The following is a 16,064-nucleotide window of genomic DNA, read 5'->3' as shown; positions in this document are numbered from 1 at the left end:
TTTTTATAACCTAACCCTGCTTTATACTTCTCCACAACTTTATCCCTGACCTGTCTGGTGTGTTCCTTGGCCTTCATGATGCTGTTTGTTCACTAAGGTTCTCTAACAAACCTCTGAGAGCTTCACAGAACAGCTGTGTTTATACTGAGATTAAATGACACACAGGTGGACTCTATTTACTAATTAAGTGACTTCTGAAGGGAATTGGTTCCCCTAGATTTTAGTTAGGGGTATCAGAGTAAAGGGGGCTGAATACAAATGCCCCCCCCCCCCCCCCACACACACACACACACACTTTTCACATATTTATTTGTATCATTTATCATTTTCCTTCCACTTCACAATTATGTGACACTTTGTGTTGGTCTATCACATAAAATCCCAATAAAATACATTTATGTTTTTGGTTGCAACATGACAACATGTGGGAAATTTCAAGGGATATCCTTGGGTTGTGTAGGATGGAGATATATATATTTGTGCTCATAAGTTTACATACCCTGGCAGAATTTATAATTTTTTGGCCGTTTTTCAGAGAATATGAATGATAACACAAAAACTTTTCTTTCACTCATGGTTAGTGTTTGGTTGAAGCCATTTATTATCCATTAACTGTGTTTAATCTTTTTATATCATAATCACAACAGAAATGACCCTGATCAAAAGTTTACATACCCCAGTTCTTAATACAGTGTGTTGCCCCCTTTAACATCATTGACATCTTGAAGTCCTTTGCGGTATTTGTGGATGAGGCTCTTTATCTTCTCAGATGGTAAAGCTGCCCATTCCTCTTGGTAAAATTCTTTGGCTGTCTTCCATGAACGGCACGTTTGAGATCTCCCCAGAGGGGCTCAATGATATTGAGGTCAGGAGACTGAGATGGCCACTCCAGAACCTTCACTTTATTCTGCTGTAGCCAATGACAGGTGGACTTGGCCTTGTGTTTTGGATCATTGTCATGTTGGAATGTCCAAGAATGTCCCATGCGCAGCTTCCTGGTTGATGAATGCAAATGTTCCTCCAGTATTTTTTGATAACATACTGCATTCATCTTGCCATCAATTTTGACCAAATTTCCTGTGCCTTTGTAGTTCACACATCCCCAAAACATCAGCAATCCACCTCCATGTTTCACAGTAGGAATGGTGTACCTTTCATCATAGGCTTTGTTGGCTCCTCTCCAAATGTAGTTTTTTGGTTGTGGACAAAAAGCTCAACTTTGGTCTCGTCACTCCCAATTAATTTGTGGCAGAATGTTTGAGGCTTGTCTCTGGGCTGTCTTCTGGCGACTCGACCATGCAGCCCATCTTTCTTCAAGTGCCTCCTTAATTGTGCATGTGTCCTGTATTTCACCTGAAGTTATTTGTGGGCTTTTCTTTGCATCCCGAAAAATTTTCCTGGCAGTTGTGGCTGAAATTTTAGTTGGTCTACCTGACCGTGGTTTGGTTTCAACCGAACCTCTCATTTTCCACTTCTTGATTAGAGTTTGAACGCTGCTCATTGGCAGTCTCAATTCCTTTGATATCCCTTTCCTGTTTTATACAGTTCAACTACCTTTTCCCGCAGATCCTTAGACAAATCTCTTTGCTTTCCCCCTGACTCAGAATCCAGAAACGTCAGTGCAGCACTGGATGAAAGGTACAAGGGTCCGTCAGAAGTCCAGAAACTCATTGACCCTTTTATACAGACACTAATTACAAGCAAACAGATCACAGGTGAGGATGGTTACCTTTTTAATAGCCATTCAGGCCGGGTTCACGCTGGTACGACAAACGCTTCGACATTGGGAGCTCGTGCCACATGATGTGTGAAAATCAATGTTTCCCTATGGAAAGGAAAACCGTAAATGCTCCGGCACAAGTCGGTCCGACTTTGAAAATGCTCCCTGCACTACTTTGGTCCGACTTTGATCCTACTTCAGCCCGTGGAATATCACTGAAGTCGTATCGCCGTCTTTACTGATCTGACTTTGGCATCTACTTGTGCTCTGATGATCTTGAAGGGGTCCTTCGGTCTGGTATAGGTTTTAAGGGGAACCCCCACGCTGAAAAAACGGTGTGGCCCCCCCCCCCAAATCCATACCAGACTGTTATCCGAGCACACAGCCCGGCAGGTCAGGAAATGGGGTGGGGCTGAGCGAGTGCCCCCCCCCCCCCGAACTGTACCAGGCCACATGCCCTCAACATGGGGGGTGAGTGCTTTGGGGTAGGGGGACCCTGCGCCCCACCCCAAATCACCATGTCCCCATGTTGATGAGGACAAGGGCCTCTTCCTGACAACCCTGGCCGCTGGTTGTCGGGGACTGCGGACAGGGGGGCTTATCGGAATCTGGAATCCCCCTTTAATAAGGCGGCCCTCAGATCCCAGCCCCCCACACTATGTGAATGAGTATGGGGTATATTGTACCCCTACCCATTCACCTAAAAAAAAAAATATCAAAAATAAAACACATTATACATGTTTTTAAAGTAATTTTATTAAGGCAGCTCCATCGTCTCTTCCGATGGAGCTGCCTCTTCTCTTCTCCCCTCTCCGGTTCTTCTCCCTCTGTCCGCTGTCTTCTGCCTCTGGTGGGTCTTCTCTGCTATCTTCTCGCTCTTTTGCTGGGTCTTCTCTGCTGTGTTCTCCCTCCTGTTCTTCTTCCGATGTTGACTCAACACTCTCTCCTGCTCTAATGCTGGGTGCATGGTGTGCCATTACTTATATTGGTATGTGGCAGGGTCACCGGGTGATGTCATCCGGAGGGCCCACCCCTTATGATGTCACCGCCCAGGGCATGATGGGGTGGTGACGTCATAAGGGGTGGGCCTCCGGTGACCCCACCCCATGCCAATATAAGTAATGGCACACCGCGCACCCAGCATTAGAGCGGTAGAGAGCTTTGAGTCAACATTGGAAGAACAGAGGGAGAACACAGCAGAGAAGACCCAGCAAAAGACCGAGAAGATAGCTGATGTGACCTGGCAGAAGACAGCGGGAGAGCAGAGAAGAACCGGGGAGGGGAGAAGAGCCACAGAGGCAGAAGACTTCAGCGGAGGACACAGAAGAGCCGGAAAGGGGAGAAAAGATCGGAAGAGACGATGGAGCTGCCTTAGTAGATTGCTTTAAAAACGTGTAATGTGTTTTTGTTTTTGACATTTAAAAAAAAAAAAGTGAATGGGTAGGGTGTACAATGTACCCCATGCTCATACAATATACCCCATACTCATTCACATAGGATGGGGGGCCGGGATCTGGGGGCCCCCCTTATTAAAGGGGGCTTCCAGATTCCGATAAGCCCCCCGCCCACAGACCCCGACAGCCTACGGCCAGGGTTGTCTGGATGAGTGCTTTGACCTCATCAACATGGGGGTACAAGGTGCTTTGGGGCGGGGGGGCGCAGGACCCCCCGCCCCAAAGCACTCACCCCCCCATGTTGAGGGCATGCGGCCTGGTAGTGTTCGGGGGGGCGGCGCGCTCGCTCGTCCCCACCCCCTTTCCTGACCTGCCAGGCTGTGTGCTCAAATAAGGGTCTGGTATGGATTTTTTTTTGGGGGGGGGGAGACCTTGTGCTGTTTATCATTCATATTCTCTGAAAAATGGCCAAGAAATCATAAATTCTGCCAGGATATGTAGACTTATGAGCACAACTGTATATGTGTGTGTATATATCGATCAGCCATAACATTCTGACCACTGCAGGTGAAGTGAATAACCTGGATTATTTGGTTACAATGGCATCTGACAGTGAGTGGGATATATTAGGCAGCAAGTGAACATAGAAAAGAGAGGCCACCTATGCACAGACCGAGGCAGCACTCAGTCCCCAATATTCCGTAAAACCAAGAAACTTTTAGCCCATGGGACTTTACTGAGTGATGCCGACTAGAGTAATGAGCGTTGCAGCAGCCACTTGTGGTACTGTCTTGTCTGGTTTTGACTTGTCTCAAGAGGGGTAGTGTATTTTTTGGCCTTCTTGCATGCCCTGGCCCCGGGTTCACCCGCCGCCTTCATCTCCTGGGTGGGACCTCAGCTGTGGAGGTCGTTCCACAACGCTGGGATCTGGCTTTGACTCAACTTTTGGCGTTTTATCATGCAGCCACATTTTTGAACTATCTGTACACAAAATTCAACCTGAAGAAGTAAGTGGGTGTTGTCCCACAAAACAGCTCCTTCAAATTATTAAATGCTCTAGCAATTATTTTTATACATTGATATTTGCAATATGTATGTACACTGTTTGATATGTTTCTTATGATGACCCAACCAATATTGAACTCTGCTTGTTTTTCTGCATTATGAAATAAATTTTGTATTTTTTAATATTTGATGAATTACTCTACTCGGTAATATCCCATGGGCTAAACTTCTCTTGTTCCTGAAGTTGATGTGTTGAAAACAGAAAAAATGGACAAGTGTAAGGATTTGACAAGGACCAAATTGTAATGACTAGATTATGGGGTCTGAGCAACTCCAAAACGGCAGCTCTTGTGGGATGTTCCCAGTCTGCAGTTGTCAGGACCGACCAAAAGTGGTCCAAGGGAGGGGAACCGTTGACGGGGTTACGGGCAGCCAAGGCTCATTGGTGGAGGGGGGGAGGCTCAGTGATGGAGGTGAGGAGAAGAAGGCTCCGTGGTGGGGGGGAGGCTCAGTGATGGAGGTGGTGGGGGGAAGGCTCAGTGATGGAGGTGGTGGGGGGGAGGCTCAGTGATGGAGGTAGTGGTGGGGAGGCTCAGTGATGGAGGTGGTGGTGGGGAGGCTCAGTGATGGAGGTGGTGGTGGGGAGGCTCAGTGATGGAGGTGGTGGGGGGGGCTCAGTGATGCAGGTGGTGGGGGGGAGGCTCAGTGATGGAGGTGGTGGTGGGGAGGCTCAGTGATGGAGGTGGTGGTGGGGAGGCTCAGTGATGGAGGTGGTGGGGGGGAGGCTCAGTAATGGAGGTGGTGGTGGGGAGGCTCAGTGATGGAGGTGGTGGGGGGGAGGCTCAGTAATGGAGGTGGCGGGGGGGAGGCTCAGTGATGGTGGGGGGAGGCTCAGTGATGGAGGTGGGGGAAGGCTCAGTGATGGAGGTGGGGGAAGGCTCAGTGATGGAGGTGGGGGAAGGCTCAGTGATGGAGGTGGGGGAAGGCTCAGTGGTGGGGGGGGGAGGCTCAGTGATGGAGGTGGGGGGGGAGGCTCAGTGATGGAGGTGGGGGGGGAGGCTCAGTGATGGAGGTGGGGGGGGGGGCTCAGTGATGGAGGTGGGGGGGGAGGCTCAGTGATGGAGGTGGTGGGGGGAAGGCTCAGTGATGGAGGTGGTGGGGGGAAGGCTCAGTGATGGAGGTGGTGGGGGGAAGGCTCAGTGATGGAGGTGGTGGGGGGAAGGCTCAGTGGTGGGTGGTGGAGAGAAGGCTCCTGGGGGGGCTCAGTGATGAGGGCGGAGGCTCAGTGATGAGGGCGGAGGGAAGCCTCAGTGGTGGTGCTCAGTGATGGAGGTGAGGAGAAGAAGGCTCCGTGGTGGGGGTGGGGGGGGGAGAAGGCTCAGTGATGCAGTGATGGAAGTAGGTGGGGTGGGGGGGAGGCTCAGATTATGCACACTGCAAAAATGGTTCAAGAAGGGTTTAAGGAACACAAGTTGGAGGTGTTGACTTGTGAGAAAGGTGTGATGGACTTTCTGTTTTGCTTTAACTATTATACAAAATGAATAGTAGCTTTGGCATACTTTATTCTAACTCTTGTTTTCTTTTTCTTTTTTTCTTATTTTGACAATATGTGGTTTTGCTTAAGCTACGTCCTGTGGATACGGGTCACTGTGACCCAAAGATGCATAGTTTTGCATATTGGGAAACTTTTTTGGGAACTGTTGAAGAGAGGTTTTAATTCGATGTCACACTTCTCTTCCAACACTTGGCCTCCAAGTTCTCCGGATCTCAATCCAATCGAGCATCTGTGGGATGTGCTGGAAAGACAAGTCCGATCCAAGGAGGCACCACTTCACAACTTACAGGACTTAAAGGACCTGCTACTGATGGCTTGGTTCCAGATACCACAGCGTACCTTCAGAGGTTTAGTGGAGTCCATGTCTGGACAGGGCATGGCTGTTTTGGCTGCAAATGGGCTTATTCAATTTTCGATGGGTGGTCGTATAGATTTTCTAGGAAAGTTTCAAATTGATATCTGTCTCAAACAATATATTAAATTCAGTTATCGCTGAGAACCACAGAACCCCTCCCCTTTGTTATTATCGCTCAGGACCACAGAACCCCTCCCCTTTGTTCTTATCGCTCAGGACCACAGAACTCCTCCCCTTTGTTCCTAGTTCTCTCCCAGGACCACAGAACCCCTCCCCTTTTTTTCTCGTTATCTCCCAGGACCACAGAACTCCTCCCCTTTGTTCCTAGTTCTCTCCCAGGACCACAGAACTCCTCCCCTTTGTTCCTAGTTCTCTCCCAGGACCACAGAACCCCTCCCCTTTGTTCCTTGTTATCTCCCAGGACCACAGAACTCCTCCCCTTTGTTCCTAGTTCTCTCCCAGGACCACAGAGCTCCTCCCCTTTGTTCCTAGTTCTCTCCCAGGACCACAGAACCCCTCCCCTTTGTTCCTTGTTATCTCCCAGGACCACAGAACCCCTCCCCTTTGTTCCTCGTTATCTCCCAGGACCACAGAACTCCTCCCCTTTGTTCCTAGTTCTCTCCCAGGACCACAGAACCCCTCCCCTTTGTTCCTTGTTATCTCCCAGGACCACAGAACTCCTCCCCTTTGTTCCTAGATATCTCCCAGGACCACATAACCCCTCCCCTTTGTTCCTAGTTATCTCCCAGGACCACAGAACCCCTCCCCAGTAATGTGATATCCTCAGCTTGGGATAGACACACTCCTCTTTCATTCTTCCATAGTTTACACCAACAACCGGTCATGAAGAATTTGCTCCCTAAAAAATGCTGCAGCTGTTTTACAGACCCATGAACGCAACTGCAGAGACCTCGCTTCAGGAGTCCCAGAGATAGAATAAGCAGTTTTTGGTCATTGAGCTGACCAGCAGCCAACATTTTAAAGTGTTGGGTTGACCATTATGTTTTTTAATCAAGCATAGCTTGTCTTTGCATAAAACGAGCCTTACCTTCGTGTCTTGTTTCCCTATTTGCTGTTGATTGTATGCTATTGTGGACAGGGCCCTAACACCTTTTAGTTCATAGCTCACAACATATATTCATCTTTTGCAGAGTTTTTGTGATTTCTCAATTGTAAGCACTGTTTGTTGGTGACACATGAAGAGTAATAGCAATGCCAGCTCATATGAACTCTTAAAGTCTTGAATGCATCTTAATTTTTTTGCGCTAATCATCTTTTTCTTTTCTCTACAAGCTTCGGAGCACGAGAACCGAAACCGGAAGGACCCGTACATTAATGCTCGCGAAGGCCCATTCCAGGAAAGGAGAAACCCGATGGGGCCTTGCCCTGGCTGTGGAACATTCTGCAATAATCAGTGCGCAGCAACCTTTCAGTGGGAACAAAGGCGGCTGCAACACAGTGTCCCTGGGGCAATGGAAACAAACCGATATGCATCACCTCCAAACCCCTATTTCAATGCTGGTGCAAATCCAGCAGCTTTTCCCAATGTGCGCCATCCTCTAAGACATGGGACTCCTCCGATGAATGTTCAAGGGAACCCGGCAATGATCCAGTTGTCCCCACAATTTGCTGGATATCGTAGGCCAGGAGATCCAAGGTCCCCCAACATTTTGCATGGAAAGCCAGAGCTTCCACCAGGACATGTCATTCATGGAGGCAACACAGCGGCTGCAAATTTACACGGGCAAAACCAAAGTGGCAAATATGGAACTATGTCAGCAAACATCGGGGGCAATCATAGGAAGTCACAATCCATGTCTCCTCTTGCCGCTCTGGAAACTATGCCAATGCTGGCTACTAATAACAGCCCAAATGCCGTAAATGAACAGAGAAGTAGATCTGCTAACCAGGTTGCCAACACCACAAATGCTATAACTGACCAGAGAAGCAGACCTCCAAACCAAATGGCTAATAACAGCCCAAATGTTTTAACTGACCAGAGGAACAGACCTCCAAACCAGATGGCTAATAACAGCCCAAATGCTTTCATTGACCAGAGAAGCAGACCTCCAAACCAGATGGCCAATAACAGCCCAAATGCTATAACTGAACAGAGAAATAGACTCGCTAACCAGATGGCTATAAATTGCTCAAATACTTTAACTGACCAGAGAAGTAGACCCATTTACCAGATGGCTAATAACAGCCCAAATACTATAACTGACCAGAGAAGTAGACCCACTTACCAAATGGTTAATACCAGCCCAAATACTATAACTGACCACAGAACTAGACCCACGTACCAAATGGCTACTAGCAGCCCAAATACCATAACTGACCACAGAACTAGACCCACTTACCAAATGGCTAATACCAGCTCAAATACAGTAACTGACCAGAGAAATAGACCCCCAGCCCAGATTGTGACCAGCAGTGATGCCACCAGAGCAACTGTTCCTCAAAATATCAACAAAAGACCAGACAATTTACAATGCTCCATAATAGGAGGTAAAATCGTCAAAGTGGTACAGTCTGTCACACCGCCAACTGGTAACACCGGGCAGCCAAGGCCCAACGAAGTGACTTTTAATAGGAGCCCTTCTCTAGGTCCCAGCGGTAACTATGCTCCCAAAAATGCCCAGCCCTCATCAACAATAAGTCAGGAAGCTGGTCGGGCAACCACTGGAGAAAGTGTGGGAAGTAAACGACCTGCCTCCCAACAGGCATCAGATGGTGTGCTGCCTCCTAAAAGAGCAAGCCCCACTGTAATTATTGTTGATTGTGATGAAGGAAAAACAGCATCATCCCTAGTGACGAGTGCAAGCAACCCCGGCACTGCTTGTGGAACACCTCCTACTTCCAAGTCAGAAAGTCTTCCTTCAGAGCCGATTGTGGTTAATGATGATCAGGATTCCAAGAATGCTGAACTTCAGGACGCTAGAGAAGATAAGCGCTCTCTAGCTCCGATCACCATCAGCAGCATCCGGACTTCTGGAATATTTAACCCGCCTATAATCCGGGGTAAAAGAGAAGTGAAAAATGACTCCAATACCATAATTATTATTGATGACAAAGATCCAGATGGGGCTGCCCCTCAGACTTTGCAAACCAAGATGACTAAAGATGAATCACAAAGTTCCACCTCTGGAACTCCTCCAATGAAAAACCCCAAAGCTGCTGGTGAGCCTCCACCCTTGGCCCCCAAAGTCCAACCGCAAGGAGTGCAGCAGGGTACCCCAGTTATGGTTAATAAAGTTCATATGCAGCAACCTTCTCCGATCATTGTCACTGGTGGCACGAGCCTTAGCAACCAACCACTGCCAGTCAATGGAAATCAAAGCATCATGTTGACCTTTCCTGTCACTGTTGGAAGTTCAGGGATAATGCTTGCAACTCCAGTGAATATTTCTGATAACCAAATTTCTGGGGTGAACCACACCAACAGAATGCCAGTAGGCAAGAACCCCCGTTTTGTACAGCCAAACAGTGTTCCCATCAATGTTGCACCTCAGAATGTTCATTCTAAGTTAGGCCAGGTGACTATGAGGCCTGTAATTGGTCAGGCTAATAGACTTGCAGTACCCGTTCCTCACGGACAGGCAAAATCCATAACGGTCAACGTTAACCAGCCTGGCAGTGTTGCAGGAACTCTGAGTATAAATAATGCCAACCTTCAAAAGGTTAATGGTGGTACTCTTAAAGCTGTTCCCGTGACAGCTGCTGGGAACCAACCAGTAGGTCAGTCGTTCCCGCTTTTTGTGGATGCCAATTCTGGTCTTATCCTTACTGGATCTGCAGTACCTTCCAAGGATGCTGTACCCTCTGGTATAGGGAATGCTACAGTGGTCACTGTTAACGGTGGTGTGGTTTCTGGAAATGTTGGCCCTGTGGCCATGGGTGGAAAGTTGGCCTTCAGCCCTGTTAACGTCAATGGACTTGCCAATACAACATTCATTACAGTAGATGGGCCAATGAGTCTAGGGAACAATTCTTCCGTCACACTTGCCAGTAACCCAACCAATATCAACAATAAAGGATTAAATATTGGCAATTCTACTATCCTCACATTGAATGGTGGCTTGGGCATTGGTAGCGCCCACCCTGTTGGTGCACCCATAGCAAATATTGCTTCCATCAATACAAATGGCACCTTGCAAGTTGCACCAACGGCAGCTTCGGCTGTTGTAAGCGGGCAGCAGAACAGTGGGATTATTATAAGAAAGGTCGGAGATCCCAGTACGGTATCTCAGAACCCTCAGCCCAGTGAGGATTCACCAGTGGTGGTTGTAGAGAGACTCTTTAACTGTAGCGAGTGCGGGGAAAAGTTTAACTCCCTCGAGAACTTAACTTCTCACCAGGTGGTACATAAACGGCCAAACACCCAGCCAGAGGGAAAAGCTGGCGAGGCAACTTCCAAAGACAATGAAGTTCTTCCAGGCGGGGCGGAAGATGACTCTCCCACCATCTTGTACACCACCCAAGGAGATGATGGCAGCACGGTTTACGTTGTCACTGTCTAGACACATGTTGAAAAATACTGAAGCTCTTAATTTTTGTAGCAGGATTCGGTTTTTAGTTTTTGACTTTTTTTTTTGGACATTTTTCTATCTGTGTTTAACCTTTTATTCCACTTCAGTGATTTTAGAGTATCATATACTCGGTGTAATGTCTCTCGTCTCTCTAGAGCTGGTTGCTTTCCTTTGTAGAAGACTCTAGAACAAGGAGTTAGGTACAGACAAAAAAAGACTGTTAACAGATAACTTCTAGAAAAGGGAAAATGTAAACTTTGCCTAGTCTTGTATAAGCAGAAGGTAGAATTGACATGTAAAGCTGTACATAATGATTTGCTAGGTTCCTCAGACACTTCGTAAAATAACACTTCAGATATAGTCTACTGTAACCCTGGGAAAAGGCGTAAAAGTAGACAAAGCCTTTTCCTGCTCTAACGTAGAATACATAGACTATATGCAAGCTTTCTGGTTTATGGAGGATTTGTTTTCTAAGTCATGTCTGCTCAGAATTTGGGGTGCTGAGTAGAAGAAGAATGCATCTTGCCTGTGTCCCCAGCTGTCACGGAAGAAGTTGAACACCACATACTAAGGATATCATGACCTGGCTGATGATGTCACTTGAATGGATGCCAAATATTCCCCTTAAAGTGTTCACCTTTTCAAAAGTGAGCTAACAGTGTACACCACCCCCTTCCCCTGGTCCCTGCTGTACTCAACTTTGGGGATGATGAGCTGACAGTGCCCACACAGCCAGTGCAGCGGTCTGTGGATTAGAAATCCCTACTCTTCTCTGCAGCGCTTCTAGGATGGAACCGAGTGATTGTGATTGGTCGGTGCCAGCACAGCCCTTCTCCCTCTTGTCTGCACAGCACATCCAGGACGGATCAGAGGGATTCTGATTGGTCAGCACCAGCACATCTCTTCTCCCTCTTTGTGCACTACATCCAGGATGGATCAGAGCGATTTGTGATTGGTCAGTGCAAGCACAGCTCTTCTCCCTCCTTTTCTGTGCAGTAGATCCAGGAGGGATCAGAGTGATTGTGATTGGTTAGTGCAAGCACAGCTCTTCTCCCTCCTTCTCTGTGCAGTAGATCCAGGAGGGATCAGAGTGATTGTGATTGGTCAGAGCCAGCACAGCTCTTCCTCTTTTTCTGTGCAGTAGATCCAGGAAGGTCAGCGCCAGCACAGAGCATCCCTCTGATCCGGCCCTGAAACGCTGCAGAGAGAAGAGCAGGAATTTTAGATCCCAGGGCCACTACATGGGCTGCATGGGATTTAGACAAGGAAGGCTTGCCGCTCCAGGTGAGATGAGGAAGCCTGATGGAGCTAGTAGGTGCCCGACTCGGCTCACCTCCGCAATTATTGTATAAAAAGAAGAATAGGCTGCACACCACGATTGTGATCCAAAAATCCTTTATTGGGACCAGGTCGCCTGGGTACTCTGGCCTTGTGACGTCACTCTGGGATGTCCCAATAAAGGATTTTGGAGCACAATCGTGGTGTCCAGCCTCTTCTTTTTATACGTAGGCTGTGTGGGCACTGACTCCTCCACCACAGAGGTAAGTAGAGCAGGAACCGGGGGGGGGGGGGGGGCTGTACGCTGTGTGCTCACCTTTTTTTTCATTTTGTTTTTCTTGAAAAAGTGAACTATGCCTTTAAACTAGAGGGGCGCAGAACACTACTGTTTATGTCCAAGAACACTACAGACCTATGAAAAGTTGTATGATCGACCTTCAGATGTAATAAAAAGTATTAAGGCCTTGAGGAAAAAGATAATTTCTTCCACCAAGCTGGCTTCCTGTTTCTAATGTCTCTTATATAAAAAAAAAAAAAAAAAGAGGAAGGATTCACTGCTGTGACATTGAAGTAGAAGTTGGTAGAGATAAAGATGAAGTTTATTGGCTGAGTAGATGAGAGGCTTTTCACATAGCTGAGGCCTTCCTTCCAACTTCAGAAAAAGACGCATTCTAATAGAAAATCTGATAGGCAAAAGGCACATTCCTGGTCCCACTTTGGCCTGTTTGCACACGGACTTCAGCTTGTATGAGAGCGGTGTGACCAGCAAGCCTTGACAAAACATTTGCAGAGCTTTCAGCAAGCTTTGTTGAAGCGTTTTAAAAGTACCATTCATCTCCAGTTTGTAAATGTTGAACAAAGATCCTAATGGGAGTGCTGATTGTCACTTTAAGCAAGCTGCTTAGAAGGCCTCTGAACTTCTTGAGAGGCCCGGTTCGCATAGTTTTAAATTGGACGCGGTGCGGTTTGAAAAAAGGGTCCTGTGTGATTTCAGGTAACAACCGGTAAACAGAACTGCACCGGATTGCCGCACTGAAACCACGGCCACATGTGCGTGTGTGGACCCAGCCTGAAGTTTGTTAGAAGCCTCTAGCAGCTTCTTTAAAGTGGCAATCGGCACTCCCATTAGGATCTGTGTTCGGCGTTTACAAACTGGAGCTGAATGTTACTTAACGCTTCAAGAAAGCTCTGCAAATGCTTTGTCAAAGCTCGCTGTTCGCACACTGCTCTTATAGAAGCCGAAGTCCGTGTGAAGCCGGCCTAATTCTATCATTTTCGCCTTAAAGCTGAGCTCGGAATTGGGCAAAATATACCTTTTGCGTTGTCCTCCCCAAGTAAGGGCTAAACTAAGCCTAGTGGCAAAATAAAGACCTTGCATGCCAGTCTGGCCTATGAGCGATCCCTCGCCATCATGTTCAGTGCAAGGCTGGTAACCCCGTATTGTGCATGAAGGAAGCTAGAGAGTGAATGCAGCTGAAGGGCCTTAGAGGAAGGAGCCTGCAGGAGTAAAGCATGTGCTACTCCTGATTCCTGCTTCCCTAGACCTCACCCTTGCAGGATGGTGAGGCCCCATTGCAAGGGAACATTTTGTCTAATTTCCCTGAGCTTTAAAGCTGAACTCCAGGAAACCTACAAATCTCCCCCTGTGCCTGCACTGCAAGGGTTATGTCTAGGGGTCTGGATAAAACCACTTTTTCTTACCGGATCCTCTTCTCCTGCAGGTTCCTCTGTGCTGCAAAACCAGTCCCTGCAGCCTCTTCTTACCTATGCTCCAATGGTCTAAGGTCCTCTGACATCATCTAGATTCAGGGACCATACCAGTCTATCTGGGTAGTGGAGGATCCGGTACATAAGAGTGGTTTTCCATCCTGTACACAGAAACTAGAAGGGGCTTTATGGGCCCCCATTAGCAAAAAAGAAAATGGATACATGCTTAGACACTTCGTTTCCCGGTTCCAGTGGTGAAAATATTGGATTATGGCAGTATTGAGGGGTTAGCAGGGTCTGTATCAAAACAGTGAAAGTAAGCAGAACGTTTGCCAGAGAACCTTTTGGATATCATTCAGATCTTTTGGATGGAAGATTTCTCAAAAATCCTAATTCCAACCTTTTATAATCAAGGCCACCTTTCAAAGCATGCTCTTCAGTGTCCAGGGTTGGCCAAACACTGCACTCTAATTGGTTCACAATGTGGTAGAATGCAGTGCAGACTCAGCATCTGGCATATTCCATAATGGTAGCACCAGGGCCATCTACCAGGGCAAAGTGTCTTCTGCTAGAAAAAAACTTTGGCGCACTTTGTCTCCACCTACATTACTTCCGATCTTGATCTTGCGGAGCTCACATAGCGTCCATATATTTTGCTTCTTGCCACATATCAGGTGTTTTTTTTTTTGTTTTTTTTTATCCGAAGGCAGTTTTGTATCAAAGCTGAAATCTGGGCTATACAAATATTGTCTGAATACAAGAGCCCCCCCCCCATGTATTCTTCCTTGAATCTTGGTGTCCTTTTAGTATTTCCTGCAGATCTGTGCAGTTATCCAGCATGGAACAACTTCTGTACTTTGCCTCTGTACAGGAACTTCTGTAATAAAGACCGCTCACTGCTGCTCTCCCTCCTTGTGCAGAATGACTGGTCTGGTCTTTGCCCCCCTCCTGTAGTTTACTGCAGGCAGCCTGTGGTGGGTGGAGTCTGTTGGGCCCCTCCCACAGCTCTGCCCTCTCTCCTTGTGCAGGGTGACTGGTCTGGTCTCCGCCCCCCCCTCCTGTAGTTTTCTGCAGGCAACCTGTGGTAGGTGGAGTCTGTTGGGCCCCTCCCACAGCTCTGCGCTCTCTCCTTGTGCAGGGTGACTGGTCTGGTCTCCGCCCCCCCTCCTGTAGTTTTCTGCAGGCAGCCTGTAGTGGGTGTGGCCTGTTGAACCCCTCCCACAGCTCTTAGGCTACATTGCAGGACACTGATAATGTCACCACTGTCATTACAAGGTGGTAATATCTGTGCCTGCAGAGGCATTTGGTGCACACTAAGTGGATTCATATTCTTTGTGGTTATATTTAAATAAAAGTTTCTTTGTGTCCAGAATTCAGCTTTAAGAAACACAAATTCTTCTGAATGGAAGTATGTTATATTTTTTTTTTAATTTGTAATTCTTTATGTATAAGTTTTGCTGTTTTTTTTTTTTTAATGACAGAAATGTTCTTACAATATGATACAATAAGTACTCCATTGTAGGTTATAGATTTGGCCCAACTTGCAGATTTTACACACTTTCTGTTCTAGGTTTTGTTTTCCAATATATTGATTTGTATGTAATGTTCCTTCCATCGGTCATCTCTAAGGAATGTGATTAGCAATGCTTGACACGGACTGCAGAGAGAGTCAGCCTTATAGAATGTTTCCGGTCTCAGCAGATCTGAAATGATAGATTAGCACTGAGAGGTGCCGGAGTCTGTGTGTGGCACTGCCAACCATCAAACTGACCTCATATGTAATGAGAAGATGTGGGTGCGACCATGTACTCACAGAATTGCAAACCATACAAATATGCAGTGATAAGATTATTTGCAATGAATAGATTCAAAGTCCCATAAAGATCTGAAAAACTAGTGTTTCCCTTTAAAGTAAACCTGTGACCAGGCTATGGATCTTTTAAATATTCGCATTTTTTTAAGCGCTAAATTGACTTAAAAATAAGCCCTTATTGACCTCTGTAGCTGCGGGTACTGTGGTGCAATTAATCCTCAAGTTCACAACAAAAGCAGTGACATTATTCACATTTTCTCTGCAGTCCGGCTCCCCATGCTCAGCACTGACTCAACTTTGCTCCCCTTTTTTTTTTTTTTTTTTATTTATTTTTTTGCAGAAACTTGGTAGCTCAGCTCACTCTGCTCTCTACCCTCCCAACCTTGATGCAGCACAGACCCCTCCCCCCAGCAGTGACCCAGACGCTCATCTTGCCCTCCCCCTCTCCTTTCTGCATTGACTTTACTCACCCTGCCATCCCCTTTCAGAGGGCCCCCTGTCTCTCCTTCCCAAACAGCTTAACATCTCAGTTTGCCCTGCTGTCCTCCCTAGCAGTTAATCAGCAGCTCAGTTCCCCCTCTCAGCCATGACTTAGAAGTTCAGCTCGTCCCTTCTGTCCTACCCAGTAGTGAATCAGAAGGTCAGCTCCCCCTGCCCAGTAGTGACTTGGCATTCTTCTAATCACTATTGAAATCACAGAGCTGGATC

General features: G+C 47.2%; 1 protein-coding gene across 2 annotated transcripts in view; it reads left to right on the top strand.

Annotated features, from left to right (window-relative positions):
• The window catches only part of LOC141145669 (uncharacterized), a 49,036-nt gene extending 36,909 nt beyond the window's left edge, over positions 1 to 12,127 (top strand). For both annotated transcript variants that reach the window (XM_073632514.1, XM_073632513.1), the window contains exon 5: positions 7,323 to 12,127. In XM_073632514.1, coding sequence (XP_073488615.1) covers positions 7,323 to 10,549 — 3,227 coding nt within the window. In that variant the 3' untranslated portion in view covers positions 10,550 to 12,127. The remainder of the gene's footprint in view (positions 1 to 7,322) is intronic.
• The last annotated feature ends 3,937 nt before the right edge of the window (positions 12,128 to 16,064 follow it).

This window comes from Aquarana catesbeiana, linkage group LG05, assembly GCF_042186555.1.
Source record: "Aquarana catesbeiana isolate 2022-GZ linkage group LG05, ASM4218655v1, whole genome shotgun sequence".
NCBI classification, from domain to species: Eukaryota; Metazoa; Chordata; class Amphibia; order Anura; family Ranidae; genus Aquarana; species Aquarana catesbeiana.
Note: the sequence above shows the minus strand (reverse complement) of the source record. Positions and strands in the feature narration are given on the sequence as shown.